Raw genomic sequence first — 22,250 nt, 5'->3', positions numbered from 1 at the left:
GAAAATGCCCAGAGACATTTCTCTTATTCCCCGCCCAAGGTAGGCCATCCTCAAATCTATGCCTTGCTTCACTAAGCCTCAATCAACCTTTGCATTATTATACCCATTTTATACATTGGAAATGTTAGGCATGGAAAGGTTAAGTTACTTGCCCAAGAGTCACATATAAAGTCTATAGCACAGCTGGGACCGTAACCCAGGAATGCTGATTGCCAGTACTCTATACTAAAGCTTAGACATGTTGATTAACAAATGAATGCACTACATGAGTGATGAGCTGACACTCAGTTAAACAGGAACAATTACAAAAGGAATAGCAAGAGAAAAATATTTTGCAAACTGTTTATAAGACTGACAGACTAACACTGCATTATCTCTCTTCCTCAGCTGTACGTTTTCTGAGTCAGCATTAGCTGAATTTTCCAGACAGGCAGCTGTGAAATGTTCTGGGGACGTCATGTATTTCCAGCTACTGCCCTTGACCAGTAGATGCCTTTTTAGCTGAGCAACAAATATTTGCTGATATTCTTTCAGTGAATCAGTACAGTGGCATCTAAGTAGCAATCAGGAAAGTCACCTCAAAGCCCACAACCGAGGGACTGGCAATACACCATTGTCTTTAACGTAGGAAACAACCCACCCTGCGTTTTTTCATTTGTTACTGATGCTAATGATAATGGGAACTTATTCTGGAGTTACCCGGGTTTTGTTCTCAATCTGGATTATGAAATTCCTAGCTCAAGGCTCTTTCAATGTGAAAGGTATGTTTTCTTACAATTTTTCAGTGTGTGCAACTTTTTTCCCAATGTCCAAAAATATGTTCAAGATAGAAAACCAATTTACATCTTTCTTTCTTTTTTTCCAGAAAAGATATTTGCTAAATCAGTGTGTTTGCAAATAAAATATGCAGGTGTATAATTACATCTGTGAGTATGTATAACTCTGTAGGTGTATATATTTTAAAGTAACCTATCATTTGTAGGCATATGAAACCACAGATTTCTCAGAAATAAGTGCAAAAGAGAATATTTTCAGTAACATTCTTGCTTGTGAATATCTTTCACTGAATATTTATGTCCAATTATTTGATTCATTTTTAATAATGTTCAAATGTGTTTTTGATGATATTTGTAGTAATAAGTGAAAATCTGGCCAGATGTCAATGTTTTTGGAAGCTGCCACAGCAAAACCTATTGAGCGGTTATCTAATCGCAGGATGTGCATGAAATGGGTCATTGGGTGCCTTAGAAAAATGTTATTTTAAGTGTAAACTGTTAGTTTTGATTTTGAAATATTGTAACAGTGAATATGAGTCTGCCACAAAGTTCTCAGGGACATAGGCATGATTCTTGAAGTATAGCTTATAGGTAATGAAGTCTGCCTCTGGTTACTATTGGAAGGAAAAAATAACCCAAACACTTGGGAGTTCCCACTTTTGAAAGACAGTGTATTTCAGGAATTAATAAAGGAGCATCTACCTTAAATAGCTCTCAATTGCAAAATGGTTGCATCATAATTCCATTAACATATAGTCATATAATTTTCTTATGAAACATTTTTGTTTAATTTTTATGTGGTTAATGCTTCTTCTAAGAAAGTACTTGGGGACTTGGTTTGCAAGCCATGAAAGCTGAAGTCTGCTCTTCAGCTAGCAAACAAGTACAACATAGTGAACAGGAGGCATATCCCCTCCACCAATATGACCTGATGCCCGCCTTGGCAGGACTGCCATTAGAGGTGAGAGAGCAGTTCAAGGAGGAGGGGAGTAAACGCGCCAAGAAAACTGAGATTGCTGATTAGTTGTTGGTGGATTGTGTAGTGCAGCGGTTCTCAAACTGTGCGTTGGGACCCCTAAGTGGGTCGTAACCCCATTTTAATGGGGTCGCCAGGGCTGACTCAGACTTGCTGGGGCCCAGGGCTGAAGCCCGAGCCCCACAGTCTGGGGCCAAAGCCAAAGCCCGAGGGCTTCAGCCCTTGGCAGTGGACTCAGCTTTGGCCTCCATGGCTTCAGCTTTGGCCCCCCCCATCCAGAGTGGTGGGGCCTGGGCTTTGGCCTTCCCACCCGGGGCAGTGGGACTCGAGTGGGCTCAGGCATCGGCCCCCCCTTCTGAGGTTGTGTAGTAATTTTGGTGTCAGCAGGGGGTTGCGGTGCAAAAAAGTCTGAGAACCCCTTGTGGAGTGGGAATGTGTGCCACAAATAAGTCAATCCCGGCTCCAGCGGGCTCAAAATTTAAAAGACAAAATGATGGAAGGAGAAGATGGGAATATCGTATACAAGCAAATGACTATACATACACATTTGTCAGCAAGCAACTCCCTTATCTTTGGACAGTGATTGGGGAAGACTGTTGGGAGACCGACAAACTGTGAGAAGGGAGAGTCAGCATTGTAATTTATTTCATAGGAGCAATAGCTCCTGCTTCAGTTTCTTCTCCACAGCTTTGTGAATTACTGCCAATGCCACATTTTATGCTGCTCGTCATGCTTCACAGTGTCATGATGTTGATCAATCAATTACAGGCTTTTTCATACTGTCGATAGAGGAAGGACCCGCTTTCCACCAAAGGAAAACAGAATTGCTGGTTCAGAACACCAGCAGACGTTTTCACTTCCTGTGTGGCTCCAGCACACACACACAAAAACGCACAGAGAAAATTTGTTAGTGGAATAAGAGTCTGACTGCCATCAACTCACATGGCAGCTGTCAGAAAGGCCTCTCTGGAGGAGCTGCAATGCAGAAGCTCCAAAGCCTAATTCTAAGGAAGATATGAAACACTGCTGTACTGCAGCATCAAATAAAAGAGAGGCTTAAACTTGTTATTTCCAAGAACGAGTGCAAGACTATTTCCCCTCACGATGTGTAAGTTGGAGGACAGCAGAATCAGTTATAAATGAGACATATCTTTAACAAGGGAAAGGAAAGTATAAGGGTACCATTTTCAAAAGTGCTTAAGTTCTATTGTCAAAATTGACTGTCAGTGAAATGTAGGCTTTTAAGTGCCTGTGTTACTTTTGAAAATGGGGTGTAGGCTTCTAAGTCACTTAGGATGCATTTTTCGAAAAGCACCAAAATCCTTTTTGATCAACACAACTCTTAACCCATAAGTCAGAGCTAGGGAAGATGGGAGAAAGCACTAGTGAATGTGCCATACAGAGAAAGCTACACTTGAGCTAAATGAACCTTGTTACGTAACTCACTGTATTAGTCATAGATACCACATACCTATCCTTTTAGGAGCACACCTTTAACAGCTAGTTAAAATTCTAGCTTGTGTAATTTCCAAAGGCCTTGAGGGCCAGCTGCAATCTTTCTGTCATGGGTCAAATGAAACTCAGACATCCTCTAATTCAGCCCCCATCTTCAAAATCAGCCTAAGATGACCTGCTCATTTATGTCCTCAGTAGCTATTATCATGCAGGTTGCTGTAGCACAGCAGGGATGAGCTTGTCAGTCTCTGTAAGTGAATGTAGTCACACTTTGCAAAGAGGACATTTTCTTTCTACCTATGTAAACAACCAGATTTCGATGTCAAACTGATTTATTTTTCTTATCTACTGAAGGGTTCTATGCAACAAATTATGGCTGGGATTTTCAAAGGCACCTAAAGAAATTAGATGCCCAACTCCTGTTGAAATTCAATGAGATTTGGGTACCTCATAGTCTTAGCCTCCCTTGAAAATCCCAGCAGGCAAAGATCCTTCTCACCATAGCAGCCTAAGAATGTCTCTCGCTGCTGCCAGCAGACAGAGCAACCCACCCAGCACCTCATGGACAGGACATCGCAATACGAACTGAGGATCTGGGGAAAAACACAGAAACGTTAGCAGCAGTTTCCCAAAACAGCAAAGAGACTAGATCACATGAAAGCAGAAGTGTCTCCCTCATGTTACAACAGCTCAAGTCCTTCATTCTATTCTGCACCCACCAGCTTTGCCTTATTCTCAGATTTATTTTTCTCCTAATCAATCAATTCCACTGATCTTCTAATGAAGTAGATTTCTCCTGCAAATGCACAACATATGATTCAAGATGAAGATATCCTTTTGCTGTTAGACCAGCCAAGTACAGAAGAGCTCAGAGGCTAGCTAAGAGCAGCTTGTGGAGTCAAAGGATAATACATTTCTTAAGGAATAATCTGCCTCCAACACAAATTCAGTGTGCTTCATCACAGGACTCAGAGAGACGATTTAGGAAGTCATGAAAAGTGTAGGATGATTGGGTGGTTGCTGTTTGCTTCTAATCTTTTTCTGATGTTGTAAAACTAGTTGTAGTTTACACTTAAACTGATAACTGTCCAAGAAGGTGCTTTTTACTTCTCCATGTTGTTTCAAAAATGCTAATTTCAGGTACACATTGCATTTTATCTTCTTTTGTATTTTTCAGGTTAAAAAATTGCACTCTATCTGCAATTCACTCTGCTTTCTTTTCCTTCCTACCGACTGAGCCCTCATTTTCTGATACTGAATCTTCCTTCTTCCCATTCATCGGGTGAACATCTAGTTGACTGCTTTTCTCATATGAAAATATTTCTTTTGTTGAGTATATTATGCATCAGTCAGGCATTTTCAAGTATCCAGCCAACTTGTCAAGTGTGAGGAAGTTCCATTCAATCAGCAGCTCAACTCAGTCTGAAAAGCGGCATTGTATTTCTCAATGTCCTTGTGAGGATTAGAAAATTAAGGCTGGTCATTAATATGGCTGGTCATTAATAAACTTCCATCATCACTTTAAAAGGTCCACTTGGCCAAATTTTAATAGATGCTGAGGAAATCCATGGACTGGACTGGGGACAGAGGAGGGTAAGCGCAGGAGAGACTGCCTGAACATAGAAAGGGTGGGAAGGGATCATGTGTAAATAGTATGAAAGGAAGGAAAGTGTGGAGCAGGCCCTGGAGACAGGAAAGGAGAGGATGGATTAGGTCTAAGAAGCAGAGAGGAGCGTGGGATCTGCATTGCTGCAGCTGGGACATGGAGAGGCCCAGCAGGAGACGGCTGGGTCTGACTGGGAGGGAAAAGGGGAGACGGAACAGTCTAGAATAGTGTGGGTTAGGTCTGGAGGCGCTGACTGAAGTAGGAGGAGTCGGACCAAATGGAGGATATATTGACCACCAAGAAGAAATGATAAGGTAAATTTATGTTCTCTTCGCAATCCGATCACTCTCATTGTCTGAGCTGAGCACTATGGTACCCAGGCACACCTTCCCCCCCGCCCAGTGGCACCACTCTCACCCCTGCTGAGCAGTGCTCTTGGCTGGCATCATGCTCCAAGGACTACAATATTTCTTAGTTCCTCTCTGCAAAGCACCGCATCTAGCACAGACAGAGAGGAAAATATTCCCATGGATACCTCATTTCCCCATCGCCCCCCTCCTCCACCCCCAAGGCTGTATGGACAACCTGGTTATTGCATGATTTTTATGGCTAATCCATAAATGTATGCATGGCGGTGGCTAGTACAGTCCAAAGGGAATATCTGAGAAGCAGTTATTGTTTATTTATTGTTTTTTTGTTGCCACTGTATATTCATTCTGTTTGGTCTCTACAATGTTCCTTGTTTGTTCTACAGTGTATTGTTCCTTGTTTATTTAGCTTGGCTGCTACTATACCTAAAAAAATGGAGTTTTTTGTTTCTTATGGCCCTGGTGGAATGTTACATGGAGATAAAGTGCCAAATCCTGCCCCCCTCCCTCTCTGTCCCCTTAAAGTTGCTTTGGGCTCTAAAGCCAGCACAGGAGAATCCCCATTTAGTGTAAGGCTGATCTAACCAGCCTTAGGTCACCCTTCCCAGTTCTTGATGTAGTGGGTGTGGCCAAAATGCCACTGTGCTCCAGCAATTGTTGTCTGCCCATTGGGGGCTGTTGCAACATGGTGAAATTTGAAGCAGCTAGCTGGCCCCCCCAGGAGGAGCACAAAAAGGTGGGGGTAAAGCCACCTTTGCCCATCCCCCTCAGCTGTACCAAGCACCGCCCCAGCACAACTGGGGCTCTAGCCCAACGTGTGTAAAAGACATAGGTGCTTGAACTAGGGGTGCGGGGGGTGCTGGCGCACCCCCTGGCTTGAAAGTGGTTTCCATTATATACAGGGTTTACAGTTTGATTCACTTGCTCTCAGCACCCCCACTATCCACATTGTTCCAGCACCTCTGGTAAAACATAATAAGTAACTTAATTTGGCCCATGCTTGAAGCTTGTTACCTTTGATATCATTTAAAAAAATGCATCTGAGTTCCCCAATGGCCTAAAAAGTTACAGCTCAGCAGGGAGGAGGTGACATAATTAAAAATTACAAAATCCCTCTAACATCTTTTCGTGGGTAAACTCCGCATGCTTCCAACCATGTTTGACATCCATGGCAGGCCTTGTAACCCTGTCACTGTGTGAAGCTCACTATGCTGAAGTCAGTCGTGTTTTATCGTAAGCACAAGTTTTATTATTTTAAGATATTATTAATTGGGTGGGAAAACTGGTTTCCAGCCCACCCATCGGGCTGTCATGCACATGTCACAAATGACATCCTCTTTAGCAAGATGACTGCCCCCATGCACAGGCTCAAAGTTGCCATCTATGATTAATTTTTTTAAATATACATTTTCATAGTCTAGCCACGGTGACGAGTCCTCCTCACTCTCTGAACTATTAGACTGTTGGGGTGAACAAAACCGATTATTTTCTTATAAAAGGCTACATGAGAGGAGTTACCTTCCACTGGAGAGTTAATGCCCTAATACCCATAAAACTTGAAAAAGTGAACAACAATATGCACCACTACACACACAGATACTTACTTAAAAGAATAAATTCTAAGGTAATAACTTTGAATATTTATGTTTAATTTACAGATCTCACCATTCAGGAGTGCAGGACCGCAGGCATAACCCTAATTTCTCATCCAAACAAACTGAATTTCTCAGAAGCAGAAAGTGCATGTAGACAGCTGGGGTTACAGCTGGCAAGCAAAACCCAGGTTGAGAAGGCCCGGAATCATGGCTTTGAAACATGCAGGTATGTGAAGTCTATAAGCTTTTAGCAGGTCCATTTCCTTACATACAACAATATGCTTGTGGATGCATCCAACATTAAAGGGTCTGATACTTTTTATTCTAGCTTTGGATGGGTGGCAGATAAATGGCTTGTCATTTCTCGGGTTATCCCAAATCCAAAATGTGGTCAGAACAAAACTGGAGTAGCAGATTGGAAAGTCCCTCTCCACCGCAAGTATCATGGTTTCTGCTTCAATTCTTCAGGTAAGTAGGCATGAGACCTAGAGTCGTTACATTTAGTTTTACTATTTCAAATCTTCATAGAAAAATTGTTGTTTGTGCTTTTTTCCTAATCTTAGATGGCGGATTGCATCTTTCCCCTCCAGGGGGAAAACAAAGAGCTATTGCTAAATGCAGGATGCTAGATGGACAGACGTTCCATTTAGTTCACCTAAATTAATAAAATTATGCTGTTATTAAAGCTCTTGAATAAGGCTGTCTTCATTATATTCAGTTATGTGGAGTCAGCTATGTGAAGCCCTTAGGTATGCTCAGTCATGCTTGTGCCAGTGAAAATGTTTCAAACGCACAGCTAGCTTACACTCCTTCAGTAACAGCAATGTTCTTTCGTGATATATATTATTTTACTGCAAAAATAAAAAATGGCCCAACAAACTAAATTAAATCTAAAAATACCTAAGTTAAAATACATTTATTCTGGCTAAAGTCCATACAAGCTAGTAAACTCCAAAGCCATCTTTGTCACGTATTCCCAGAATCTCCATTTATACAGCCTTGTATTTTACTTCATACTGTCCTGTAACAAGGAGAGAAATTAGATCGTCACATTAGTGACTCCACCCAAGCTAAAGGAAAAGATGGGAGGGGAACTTATAAGTCTTCAAATATATTAAAGGCTGTTATAAAGAAAACAACGATTGATTGCTCTACGTGTCTACTGAAGATAGGACAGAGGGTAGAGAGAAATTCTGGAGAGCCTAGAATGTAAACTGAAGAAGTTTGAACTTTTTTAGATCCAAGAAATAGTGGAATGTGGAAAAAACAGCAATAAAGGCAAGTGATTTTGATGGAAGCATTTTTAATGGCCTAGAATGAGGGAGATGAGAGAGTGGAGAGCAACTAGGAAATGGAGTAATATCTCGGTTGCTGTGGGGAGATGGAAGGATGGATTTTGGAGATGGGCAATGGGTGAATCCCGGTCTCAGGGAGGCTAGCCCCTGGCCCGGTCTGCTGCTTCTGCCCAAGGCCCCACCCCTCCTGCTGGAGCCCAAACACCCCCCAGCACGGCCGCCACCACCTTCCCCAGTCCTGGGACCCTCCCAGCCCTGGAGCGCCGGGCAGTTGGGCAGGGGACATGCCCCCCCTCCCCAGTATGCTGGGCGGGGGGCACAGCTCCCCTCTCCCAGCCTCAGAGCGCCGGGTGGGTGGGTAGATGGCACAGCCCCCCTTCCCCAGCCCTGAAGCACCGGGTGGTTGGGTGGCGCAGTCTCCGTCCCCCTCAAGTCCCAGAGTGCAGGCTGGCCCCCTTAGCCCCAGCCCCAGCCTGGCGGGGGGAAGAGCCCCCCGCAGCACAGCGCCAGGAAGCAGGAAGTGGCCTGGGGGCAGAGGGGCGGGACCATGCAAGGTTGTTTGGGGAGACTTAGCCTTCCCCCAGCCTTCGATACCCATGCCACCCACAATTTTGGAGTTGGTACAGTGAAAAAGACATCAGGATTAGCTAGAGCCTGAATCTTAGGAGAGAAAGAGGGAGTGGAGTTAAACATGGCCTAGGGATTGTTGGCTTAAGTAATAGAAAGAATGATAATATTGTCAACAGTAGTAGAGAAGATAGGTAAAAGAGAAGGATAAGGAGGAAAGAGATAAGGTTTGTTCTGACTTGTTGAACATGAGATGGTGACAGTGCATCCAGCAAGAGAAATCGAATGAGATAGACATGTTGAGACTGGGCAAAAGAAGGGAGTTCAGGAGTAGAGTGAGAAATGTGGGTGCCATCACTGTAGAAGTGGTCATTGAGGTTATGGGAGAATATGAGTGTCACGGTTACAGGTCTCCTGCATCTCTGACCCCCTTCCTTGGTCTCTCTGAGTTCACGCTTCAAGTGTTAGGCCTGATGTCCTTACCTCTCCTGAGGTGGAGTCCCACAATTCTTCCCTTCCTTGGTTTGGCCCCAGCAATTCTTCCCTTTGGGAGCTTGTGGCCAATAGTGAATATAGTGACTAGCTGACTATCTTAAAACAAAATAATGTTTAATCTTAACCATAGAAACACAGCAAAGCAAAAGAGAAAAAGGATTTTAACACAATAAACAGTCTATATGCCTAGCTCTCTTATGGAAGGCTTACCATCCCCCTGGAATCTTTGGAAAGCTAAATTGCTTCATACTCCCTCAGCTGGGCCGGTGTCCATGTCACCCTGTTCTTTAGGAACAGCCCTGAACAACTGGCTCCCCGTCTCCCAACAATTCACTTTTTAACCATTTCAAGTCCTTTGGATCTGTCCATTCCCAGCCTGGGCAAAACAGAGTGTAACCTTGGGCTGGAGCAAATAATGTAGCCTCTTTTAAACATAATACCTCGGCATTGTTTCTTAATGACATCCACCATGTTTACTGAGAGGTTACTTATCTAAAGACATTGTGCTCCCTTCCTGCTAGTGTCTTAACAGCCCTGCTATTACATTAAATCAATATATTAATGCAGTAGACATTCCACTAACCCAATACAGTAACTACCCCAGTAACCAGATCATACACAGTATTCATAAATTATTACAGACCAGCCCCACATCCTTCACAATGTGTAAAGAGAGAAGACCAGAGGACTATGTATGAAACTCTGAAGGGTTTCAGTGAAGGAAAGTGGCCAGACATGTGAAAGAGATGCTGTAAGAGTGGCTGGAAAGCAAGGGGAAAGCCAGGAGAGTAGCAAGTCATGGCAACATAGGAAGGAGAGGCGATTACAATGGACTGAGAGATCATTCATGTCAGAGGGGCAGAAAGATTGAGGGTGAGGCCGTTAGAGAGAAGGCTATTAGACATGGCCAGAAGGAATTTGTTAATGATCTTCATGAGTAGCCGTGTTGGAGTGGGAGTGATGTGAGAAAAATCCAGGATGGAGGTACCCCTTGGACATATCCGTAGGAACAGCAGTGTCAGAAATGGATTAGCCATTTATATAGTCCAGTTAAAAAAGACATGATTGGGGTAAACTTGATCCTTCTCCACAGTTCAGAACTCTCATGTGTGGGTTTATGAACTATGTGGGAGGTTAGCTCAGATAGTATCTTGTTTAAACAGCTATGCTTTTTTGACGTCACTGCTTTTGTATGTGCTGTATCATGTCCGTGTATGCTTGAACTGTTCTTTTACAATGTGGCTTTTTTTATCTGTGTAGTATTTTGGATTGTACTGCACCTATGAATAATAAGATGAGCTGTGTAAAGACAAAGTGGCAATCTTAACCCGGAATTCCTTACTTTTGCAGGTTTAAATACAGAGAATTGTCACTATTTTACATTGTTGTCATATTATTTAATAGAGCAAATTAAGCCTGTTGAATGCTATTAGGAAGCGATTTTTATTTAATATAGGGACTGAAGAATCACCATTTATTTTAATGGCCAAATTGCCTCTTGCTAGAGCTCTTACAACAAAAGTATTTGGCAAGAGCTCATTTTGCTGCATTTTGACCTTCCAGCTGCAGTGTGCAGAGTCACTTAAAGGCCATAGTGAAAAAAGAACAACTCTGTGTCATCTATCCTCTTACTTTGTGAATGAAAATGCGTCATCAGACGTCCCACCTGGGACTCATATTAAGAACTGTACATAAGTCATTTCCGCCCATTATTTCTATAACATATTCAGCTGGTTAACATGTAGATAACGTTATAGTTTTCAGATTATGTAAGAGTACCAGCAAGAACCAATGACCAATTCCTCCTTAGAGTCACATTTTCACTCCAGCCTTACCCAGAATTCCAGTTTTCCATTTATAATTTTAAAGATGCACTTTTTTTACAGGCATCATTTATGCAATTTGTCTAAATGACTGGCTGTCCCTGCAGATCAGGTCCTTATATAACCCACATTAGGATATAGGGTTGCCAACATTTTACTTGCACAAAACCAAACACCCTTGCCCCACCCCTACCACATCCCTCCTCCGAGGCCCCGCCACTGCTCCAAGGACCCGCCCCCATTCACTCCATCCCCCTCCCTCTGTCACTCACTCTCCCCACCCTCACTCACTCGCTCATTTTCACTGGGCTGGCTCAGGGAGTTGTGGTGCTGGCGTGGGTGAGAGCTCCGGGGTGGGGCCAGAAATTAGGAGTTCAGGGTGCAGGTGGGGGCTCCAGGCTGGGGAAGTGGGTTGGGATGTGGGAGAGGGTGAGAGCTCCGGCTGAGGATGCAAGCTCTGGGGTGGTGCCAGGGATGAGGGATTTGGGGAGCAGGAGAGGGCTTTAGGCTGGGACAAAGGGGTTCGGAGTGAGTGAGGGGGCTCTGGGCTGGGGCTGGGGTGCAGGGTGTGTGAGGGCTCTGGCTGGGGGGTACAGACTCTGGGATGGGGCTGGGGATGAGGGTTTTGGGGTGTAGGATGGTGCTCCAGGCTAGGACTGAGGGGTTCACAGGGCAGGAGGAGAATCAGGGCAGGGCTTGGGGTGGGGTGGGGGGGTTGAGGGGATGAGGGCTCTGGCTGTGGGTGCAAGCTCTGGTGTGGGGCTGGGGATGAGGAGTTCTGGGTGCAGGAGGGGGCTCTGAGCTGGGATTGAGGGGTTTGGAGGGTGGGAGGAGGATCAGGGATGTGGGAGGGGGTTGGGGTGCAGGAGGGGGTGCAGGCTCCGGGTGGCACTTACTTCAAGCAGCTCCCAGAAGCAGCGGCATGTTCTGTCTCCAGTCCTATGCAGAAGTGCAGGCAGGTGGCTCTGCACACTGCCCAGTCCACAAGCACCGCCCCTACAGCTCCCATTGGCTGTGGTTCCCAGCCAATGGGAACTGCAGAACCAGCACGTGAGGTGGAGACAGCATGCGGAGCCTCCTGTCTGCCCCTACGCATAGGAGCTGGAGAGGGGACATGCCGCTGCTTCCAGCAGCTGCACGGAACCAGGGCAGGTAGGGAGCCTGCCTTAGCCCTGTTGTGCTGCCAACTGGACTTTTAGCAGCCTGGTCAGCAGTATTGACTGGAGGCACTGGGCTCCCTTTTTGACCAGGCGTTTTGGTCAAAAAATGGACACCTGGCAACCCTATTGGGACCATGTGCAAACTGCAGATTTCAAAGGTTTATAGCTTGGCCAAATTTGCATGGATTTTCTTTGGGACAGAAAAACACATTCCTGACACAAATATAACCCCACTGCCAAACTTCAAGTCCCTGATCCAAAGTATGTGGACACTAAAACCTCTCAAAGAAAAGGTTGCCTGAATGTTTTGACATGAACAAAATAACATATTTTTCCCTAATCTTCTTCTTGGAAAGCCCTAAATTTCTTTGGCTGGAAAAAAAATCAGTCTGAGGCAGACGTCAGGCATATAAAATTTCAGTCCAAATGGTTACAGTTTGGCAAAGTTATAAGCAGGTGAAATCGGGGGCTTATACTGGGAAGTGTTGGATAACCATAATAATAGGCAGGGCTCATAGCACCACTTGTAATGATGTAAATTAACCTCAGAATGCTGGGTAACCACATGACAATGTAACCTGTGTTCTTACTCAGTTCTTCCCTCCATTTTGTTTTGTTTCCTTGTCATGTGTCACACAGGAAATTATATTGTAAGCTCTTTCTGGCAAGGATCTTGTCTTTTGTATGCCATTGTAAAAGGAATTTTGTCACACTTGTGGGCTTTGGTCCCTGTTCAGAAAGGTACTTAAGCATGTGCCTAACTTTAAGGAGGTGAGTAATCTGGAATTACTCTTATACTTAAAATTAGACATGCTAAATCTAAGCCTCTCTGAATAAATACATAATAATAAACAGTATCAATAGTTGTATCCAGAGTTGTGTTGGTCCCAAGATATTAGAGAGACAAGACAATATATTTATGGGACCAACTTCTGTTGGTGAGAGAGAGGAGCTTTCAAGCTTACACAGAGACCTGAAGAAGAGCTCTGTGTAAGCTTTGAAAGCTCCTCTCTCTCACCAACAGAAATTGGTCCAATAAAAGCTATTATTCACCGACCTTGTCGCTCTAGTATCAATAGGTATGAGGAGTGGTCATCTGATTACCTCACTGCATACCCTCAGAAAAACTTCTGAAAATATCCACCATAGATCAATGTGTGGTTTGCCTTAGGTATGTGCAAAATTTTGCAATAGCGCCCAGTGCAACTCATTATACTTCCTTTCCCCCTTTGCAGATATCTGGATTGATTCATGCATACCAGAAACAGATACAACCCTGTTACCTGCAACAGATCCAGAAATAAACTCATCTTCAACAGCTTCATCTCAGGGCATCACAGAGATACCTACTGCTCCTGAGTCACCAAAACCCCGAATACGTCAGAAGACCTTTCGCATAAAATGCGTAACAGAAACCATTTTACCAACAGTACAGACTACTTGGGAAAGTGAAGAGGAGATGGCAGTGCCTAATGGAAACCGAGCTGCCTTTACAAATGATAGCGTTGTATTTGGAGGTAAAGGCTATATGTCTCTTTTATATGTACCCTAGTTATTAAATAGTGTTTTAGAGTGGGGACATGTGCACAGCTACAACCAAAATCAAGGATTGTTATGCATGAGTGTATGAGGGCAGAATAAGAATGTAAGGAATTGCAAAGCCAAAACTAGTAACACAAAGGAAACTCCTTTCTTTTGAAAATTAATTGGTATATTTGTGGAGGATTAAATATAACCTCACTTAGCTTTTTAATAGGAATCAGTGGAATTTTACCACATAAGTTCTGTTCCTACTTCTGAGGAAGTCAATGGGAATTTTGCCAACACACGCTACATGCTTGGTACAAGTGAAAAACCTAATTGGTTCTCTCACCTGCCAGGATAAAGCAATCAAAACACCCACACAAAACCTCATGTTAAACAAAAAAAGCAAAACTGTATCATTTTCTGACATGCCAATAATCACTATATCTTTCTGATCCTCAACTTTTACTGTACTACTTGGAAAATATGGTGTAGAATAATATATGCATGCATGCAACTGTGTAGATTACAATAGCTAACAGAGCAGTCTGGATATAAATCTTTGGCAAACCCTAGCCCTTCAGTTTTACAATAAATGTGTTTCCATGGGTAATGACTCTGAAATTTTCATCCAGTATTCATTATCTGCCTGGAAAGAACATCAGCTCACCTCTTGTCTCCTGTTTAATAATCCTGATGACAATCCTTAACTGAAGGGTTTTTAAAAAAGCTTTCCTTTGACTGACTATATTTTGAATGCAATCACATACAATTTACATAGGATGTTTTCCTAAAGAACAAGACAACATGCCATATACCTGAACAAAATCATTGTAGTGATGTATTTCTCTAAATTCCCCTGCTTTAATAGACAGTAAAGATTATTTTGATATAATTCATATTCAACAGTGACAAAAATGATAGTCTAAATATCAAAACAGGCCTGAAGTTGTTCCCCTTGAACTCAATGGCAAAACTACCATTGACTTTAATGGAAGAAGCACTGGGTGTAAATGGTAAAGTAGTGTAACTTCCCCTTAGCTGGTGTGCAAAATGAGTGTAATTGACGCCACTGTTTAGCTCATTGTGAATTTGAACTAGAGATTTCCATGGGGGTTGGGCTCACTTACTCAAGGCTGCCTTTAGCAGAATCTGACCTTAGGCACATGAATTTTCAGAAAGGCTGATTTAAGAACTAAGAATATTTTTTAAAAATCAAGATAAACACTTCAATTATCGATATCCTTTTATCTTTAGGTGTACCCATTGCACTCCTTGTGCTGGCACTCATCTTCTTTATAGCATCGGCTGTTCTTGCAGTCTGCTATATCAGAAAGTAAGTTCTTTCTTTCATAATGTACTTACTCTTAGATTACGGCTGATGAATATTCATATTTGTATACAGTACAAATTTAATTAAAACATATGACAAAGAAGAGTGAAATGTGCATATCTGTAGCTCTGCAGATAAACTTTATTGTTGTTGTAGCTGATGGCTTGTCATAGGAAGGAGCTTAATCAATTAATCATGTGCCAGGTGTGTGATTTCTGCATGTCAGCTCATCTGTCTGCATTTAAGTATCTGCTGTAGTGTTAGTATGTTTTCCTTCTTGTACCTTTCTACCATCCCAGTCCTGATAGAAGAGTTCTTATTCTTGAATTATGGTTGTGTTCCGAAAGATCAACATTTGTAAAGCTTACAAAGTGATGCAGACAGACATTCAAGCCAATGGATTGTTAAATCCAGTCTAAAAGCTGCATATGTCTGAAATTACATTCCATCTAGTTTCATCATTATGTATTGCTACTTCTGATATATGTTGTCTGATTTAAAAATATTTAAGAACTAAGTCTAAAAACCATGTGACCACTTAAGGGAGACCAATTCAGCATCCCCATGGCTTTAGTGGGAGTTCTGCTTGAATATGGCCTGCAGGATCAGTTGATAATTCTAGATACTTTGTATTTCATCTATTCAGTGATTATTCAGAGCTCATAATATGTACGCTACCTGGTAGTGTTTCTGTTCTAATTTGTTTTAATATTTCTATTTAAAGATACAAGAAAACCTTCCCATTTTCAAACAAGGAGCCCCAAAAAGAAAGGATTGAAGCCAAAGTCATCAAAGAAGCTAACTCAAGTGACAGTGCTCCTGAGAAGGAACCAAAGAATAATGGGAAAAAGGCAGAAGAGCCTCAAACCAAGCCTGAGGCCACAGTAAAATGTGTAGAAGCAGAAGTTTGAAAGGATAAATATAACAGCAAGTTTGACAGATTTAAAATGAAGAATTCAGAATTAGCAAAACATTTATAAATTGTTTCAGTTTCCCCATCTTAAAAAGGGGATAATGATACCTACCTTTCTTTGTAAAGTGCTTTGACATCTACTGATAGAAAAAGCACTACATAAGAGCTAGGGTATTATATTACTGTAAATACTGGCAAGGTGAATGCATATTCCTTAGTTCAAATGTTTGTACAATCAGCATTCTATGATTATTAATTACACTTCCTCTTTGGTATAAAATGTTCTTTTGCAGAAACATGGTATCTTATTCATATTAATATTAAAAAAACAAACAATCGTCTCACAACTCAACATTTTCCATCTTAACAAGAAGTAACTAAGTCTAAGAATGCCTTGTTGATTGAGATACAGTGTATAATTGTTTGCATAAAATTCAGATCAACACATCTAAAATAAAATTTATGTTTCTTTCTATCCTGGAGGTTGTCTGCTAATGTAATAGCATCCACAATTAATACCTGATCGTGCAACCCTTACTCATTCAGACAATTCGTATTCAGGCAAGTAGTCCCACTGAGTTCAAAAGGACTGCTGGCATGAGTGGGGATTACTCAGGTAAGGGTTGCAGGATCAGCCCCTTAGCCTGTAAGTTCCCAAACAAGGGTACTTTTAGATTTACTATAAAGATAAGTAAGATATTTATACTGAGTATAATGTAATCAACAATGAAGTATTTTCTTGGGTATATCACTGTATCATAATTTACAATTTTATTTATTAAACTCAAGACTGCATCATTCTTCTTCAGATAACTGACAGAAAAAACACCTTTAAAACTGTATCACAATCTGTATCATAAAGGTCTCTAATGTCTATTTCAATGTGTTTTCAAAAGAAAAGGATACCCAGTGTCATGGGAAGTTTACAGCATTTAATAAGAAAATAAAGTTCAGTAGATATATATATTTGTTACATCTGTTTTATTTATTAGTCTCATGAAAACTACCTCCCAGGAAAATCCAAACAGTACACATTGCTTCAATACTATACTTTGAAAAGAGACAGAAACACATGGCTGGTGTTATGTTAATTTCATAATAGTTGCATAATCTAAACATGAATTTGCAGTCTAAATACCAAATGTACTACATATCTCTATTAACAAAGATTTTGGATAACATTTGCTGTTAAAAATGCCCTTCAGTAGGCAGATTAGTTTGAAAGACATATTGCAAAATATCTTCTGCTATGGCAGCCATTTTAGCACAGAGTTGCTCTAACCAGTACCCAAATAAGCATCTCGTTGTCTGAAAGGAAATAACACGAGTCCTCCTGGTATTCCAGGTTGTTAGCAGAATGAAAGATAGGTTATGAAATTAACTTTTAAAAGAGAGCAGCATTTAAAATATGAGCTAATGTAACCCACTAGTGAGTGTCAAGTGTCTCCCTTTGTGCCCAAGCCAAAAAAGATGAGTCTGTTACAGCTTTAGAGCATGCTTTCAGCTTTTGATGTCCCCCAGTTCAATCCCCAGTGGGTTGGCCAAGATGGAAACTGTTAAAATAAAAGACGTGAGAACACCTCTCTTTGAAAGCCACAGGATATGATTGACTTAGTTCGGTAAGGGAGTGGTAATGCCTAAAAACACTGCTGCCATTCAGGATATCCTCTTCATTTCTGAAGGATTTAATTTGTGTTCATCACAGGGGGCTTTATCCTGTGAGGTGCTGAGCGAGCACAAGCGCCGTTGGGGAGTCAAAGTCACTTAGGAAGTTCAGGCCCATGTCATGTGAGACTCTGGGCAGGCTCACCATCTTCCTGAGCTCACTTACTTTGTAGCTAAATGTGCTTAGATAAGCATATAGACAGTTATAGAAGCTTTTAAAGCAATACTATCATTATTCACTCATAGGTGAAATCTGCCCACGTACAGGTGCCAGCACAAGGGCTATGCACCACTTAAATTCCACTTAAGCCGTTCAAGTTTAACTGGCACATAGGTTTTATGCTGGCTCTTGGCCCAAGCATGAATTTCACCCACGTTTGTAATTACATTTATTCCTGATTCCAACGTGGGTGGTGACTTATTCCATGATTTTAAGGGGAACGAGTTCTCTGTGAAAAAGAACCAAATTCTGTGGCAGGTACTCTTTATTTTGCAGCAGGGAACAGTCAAGTCTGAGTGTGCTAATTAGGTTGTTAATTTTTTCAGAATACATTCCTGAATCTTAGTATCATGCCCTCAATTTCTGGGGTCATGTGAGTACGTCAGACTCTCCACTTTTTAAGAACATTATGTTTCTAGCCCTCATGGTTGTGAAGAAAACTGACGGTGTGACCCAAGTGTAACTAATTAATAAAGCAATATCGGCCTGAGTCTGTGGAGAGTTTGAAGAAATAGATCTGAGAGAGGTGGCATGCCCCATTCATCTCCAGGAGGTGTTAACTCCAAAACCCACTGATCTGGGAAGTCCACCACCACCACCTCAGCAGAGGGCAATGTGTGTGGCAGGAACAAAATAGTGCAAACAACCTGACTCACCCAAGCAGATACAGCTTGGCTCCTGGATTAAGTACTGAGGGGAACCCCATGCCACTGTCCCTGCCTCTTTGTAAGGGAAGGCAGGGCCTTAACACCAGCACATCATATGGGCAGTGAGGATATGATGCAGGGGCAGGGCTGCAGGGGGGGAAGCCACAGGAGGCCCTGTGTCATCTTGTTCATAGAGCCCTAGATTGCCTTAACCCTAGGGTTGCCACCGGTTCAAGTTTTCCCAGGATTGTCCCTTTTTTGTGGCAGCTGTCCCAGAAAATCTGAGTGCTCAGTACACACTGCCTGCGAGCTTACTTTGATGGCCTGGCCTGTTTTTTTTTTCTACCTGAGGTGGCAACCTTTCTTAATCCAGACCTGTATACTTCACAGCCTGGACAGGATGGAGCTCAAGCCAGAGACTGTAGCTCAATGGCTTGGCCCCTCCAGCTGCCACAACCCTCCATCTGCAGTCCCATTTGGAACACCACACCACACTTTGCATCCCAGGCAGGATGGAATTCTTCCTGGTGCCCATGATGCTCATAGACTCATCCTTGGCTGCCCCATTTCCACCTTTTGGTACATACCTTAAAGACAGGTAAGGGTGGTCCTGACAGCCAGAAGCTCTCGGAACCTGCTTTGTAGCGCCCCTTTTTATGGACAGCAGGGCAGGCAAATGTGCTAATTATGTAAAACGCTCCCCGTTGTGGTGAAAGCAGCACAGAAAAAGGCAGCTGTAGCTTGGCACTGGGGGAATGGAGGCAGGGGCAGAGACAACAAAATGTCAAACATGGGGCTGCAGCAGTTGGGCAAAAAGCCAAATTCTGCAAATGTGTTATTACAGAGTACCTGGTACCTGCCTGTAGTATATTTTAGCCATCAGGCCTAGAGGCTAGGAATACATAATTAACAACAAAGAGTAACATTAAAATAAAGCATTTTGCAGCCAAAGGTTACATATGTCCTATGTTCTCCATCTCTGCAAAAGCACTGACCTCTACTGACAGGGTGGGACTGGCTATGTCACCTTTCTGGTGGAGGTGGGGAGGGACAACGCGCATCCTCCTCATCTCAGCCCAGCCCTCTCCATGAACAGATTCTGGAGAGCCCCCACAGGGTCCAGGTAAGAGAGAACAATACACTGAGTTGGGGGCAGAGTCCTCTGCACACATGGATATTGGGGTGACTATCAGGAGTCAAATAACAAAAGATCTTCTTTGTTCATCATATAAAATACATCTAAGAAATGTGAGGCCTGATTTCTCATATGCAGCCAAAACACACACAGCATGAATCAAAGGGACAGGTGCAAAGATGGTTTAAAACACCTGGCATTCCCCTAATTCTACTTTTGCTCTGTGCATGGCAGTTTCCCCCTGGGGTTTATTAGAACAGCTAAAGAGCTGATTTTAATGGAGCTGCAATGACCGCAAATGGTTTTACAGATTATGCCAGCATTGTGAAACAAAGTGGCCACATAGAACAGGAGCATCTGGCTCATTGCTCTCCATGCAGTGAGATACTAGCTCTGCAATGACAACAGTGATAGAAACATTAATCAGCAAGTGCCATAACAGACTAGCATGATAGTGATGTAAAATATAGTAGAATGTGCAAATGTTCTTGGTCATTGTTTAAATGAATTCAGATAGGTTTTTCCACTACAAAGCAAACAGGGGAAATGAGCATTACGCTCAGGATGTGAACTAATCTCAGCAACCAAACCCTCAACAAATGATTTCACCAGGAAAAAAATCTAATATAAACTATATATTGCTGTCTCCACTTTTTAAACATTTTTTATTCTTTTACTTTCTTACTCTTTCTATTTGTGAGAAATTACTACTGAAACAAGTGTGAGAAAAAATCCAAGAGTTCCTATAAGGATATAACTTCATATCACAAATAGTAGTTACTCCAAAGTAATTACCACGAGATGAACTCAAAACTAAATACATTTACTGAGCTGTATGTAATTTTTTCTTTAAAATATTTGCTTAACAAAAACATTACAGTAGTTGTAATATTTATATAATTTATTTATTGTAAAATTATTGCACAGCCCTACATATTGCACAGCCCTACAGCAAATGGAGTAAGGTACTACTTAATGTAAGGCTGTCACATTTTTCCCCAAGGACCAGAATGTGACAGCCTTACATTGAGTAGTACCTTACTCCATTTGCTTCAACAAGACTACTCAGTATAAGATGATATTCAACATCAGTGAAGAAATCACAATCTAGCCCATGTGGGAGAAGGGAGGGAACAGTTTATAAATAATATTATATATCAAATATATTATGTAATTATATATGCTACATTAGCTATAGTTGCCTGTCTAGTAAGAAGAAGCCCACCTAGTTTTGGAGGCATTTGCCTGATCCTGAAAGCTTTTATTAATGTGAGTAACAATTACTCAGGAAAACAGAACTAATAACTTCAGTGGAATTACTGCGATGAGTAAGCATTTGCAGGATCAGGTCCTAGGATTGCAGTCTGAAAGTTAACAAAAATCTACTGTCTAAACTGGCTGTGTTATCACCAATGATGTCATAATTCCATCACCCAATCATAAGCTGTTATGCAAGTGTCGTGAAATCAAAGTGTAAGTGTTAAAATCATGCAGTAGAACCTCAGAGTTATGAACTGACCAGTCAACCACACACCTCATCTGGAACCAGAAGTACACAATCAGGCAGCATCAGAGTCAGAGAAAAAACCAAATACAGTACAGTATTGTTAAATGTAAACTACTAAAAGAACAAAGAGAAAGAGGCACTGTTCAGCTGTAAACTTTTCAAAGAACAACCATAATGTTTTGTTTAGAGTTACAAATATTTCAGAGTTACGAACAACCTCCATTCCCGAGGTGTTCATAACTTTGAGGTTCTACTGTATCTTTAAAAGTCTCTGTTATCTGACAAGATTTACCAAAAATGTAAGATACATGTTTTACATGCAATTTTAATAAAATGATGTTCATCTTACAAAATGATCTATCAATATCTTATAAATGGGATATCTCAAATATAAATATTTATAAAGCAACACAGGACATTTATGAATAAGGCTACACCACCCACATAAGATCACAAACTTCAAAGTGTATCCTTCCAATAACAATGCATGAATTATGTATATATTCAGACTACATGGGTATTCATGTTAGGACACCTGCCAGCCAATGCAGTATTAAAAGTTATTTATTCTGGTAGGACTGGATATGAGAATTATGAAAAAAGAGTGAAATCCTTACTAGGCTCACAGTGCTCTTCCCTTTAACCATTATTGAATAGTTTTGCTAGTGCTGGAATTCTAAGAACAACTACAGGATAGAATCCTTGGGCCAAATCCTAAACTCCTAACTCAGTACAAGATTCTGCCTGGCTGATATGCAAATGTGCTGCAGTAAGGTAGGCACAAAGAAAACTTTCACCACCCTTCTGCATCCCATATAAAGGCCAAGCAGAATTGCAGTCCTTGCACTCCTCGGTTAGAAATGACTTGCTCCCTTCCTGTTCCCATTGGAGTGCTCCCTGAGCAATGGAAAGCAGTTAGAAGGGGAATGAGGATCTGGACCACAGTTTCTGCTAAAAGGAACAGATGGTTTTACATTCACTGTAGGCTGCTTAAGGAACTTCTCGTTAGGTCTCAACCCAGTGCAGGGCTTTTGAAGCTAATCACAGAGTCAAAACTTCATTATCTGTTGAAGATAGTCGTGCTCAGTCACTGCAAACTGCACCTTGTTAATCACCTCCAGGAAGTCTCAGAAATGGCAGTGAGCTTGAGATTCCTTTAAGAATGATTGGTTCCATCTAACATCTAATAA

The 22,250-nt window shown here is 41.9% G+C and overlaps 1 protein-coding gene across 1 annotated transcript; it reads left to right on the top strand.

Moving 5' to 3' along the window:
* Positions 1–444: 444 nt before the first annotated feature.
* On the top strand, positions 445–16,848 carry LYVE1 (lymphatic vessel endothelial hyaluronan receptor 1). Its single transcript, XM_073347574.1, has 6 exons — positions 445–761; positions 6,840–7,002; positions 7,105–7,244; positions 13,352–13,633; positions 14,898–14,976; positions 15,698–16,848. Exons 1-6 carry the CDS (start codon positions 665–667, stop codon positions 15,882–15,884), a joined length of 948 nt encoding a protein of 315 aa, XP_073203675.1. The 5' UTR covers positions 445–664; the 3' UTR covers positions 15,885–16,848.
* The last annotated feature ends 5,402 nt before the right edge of the window (positions 16,849–22,250 follow it).

This window comes from Lepidochelys kempii, chromosome 6, assembly GCF_965140265.1.
Source record: "Lepidochelys kempii isolate rLepKem1 chromosome 6, rLepKem1.hap2, whole genome shotgun sequence".
In the NCBI taxonomy this organism is placed as follows: domain Eukaryota; kingdom Metazoa; phylum Chordata; order Testudines; family Cheloniidae; genus Lepidochelys; species Lepidochelys kempii.
The sequence above is the reverse complement of the archived record's forward strand: the minus strand, read 5'-3'. Positions and strand labels throughout refer to the sequence as shown.

Bases quoted from the DNA above. Each gene is read 5' to 3' on its own strand.
- LYVE1 (XM_073347574.1), top strand. From the start codon at position 665: ATGCTAATGATAATGGGAACTTATTCTGGAGTTACCCGGGTTTTGTTC. The intron at 762-6,839 runs GTATGTTTTCTT...TTTAATTTACAG, and splicing joins AGGCTCTTTCAATGTGAAAG to ATCTCACCATTCAGGAGTGC. The intron at 7,003-7,104 runs GTATGTGAAGTC...TTTTTATTCTAG, and splicing joins CATGGCTTTGAAACATGCAG to CTTTGGATGGGTGGCAGATA.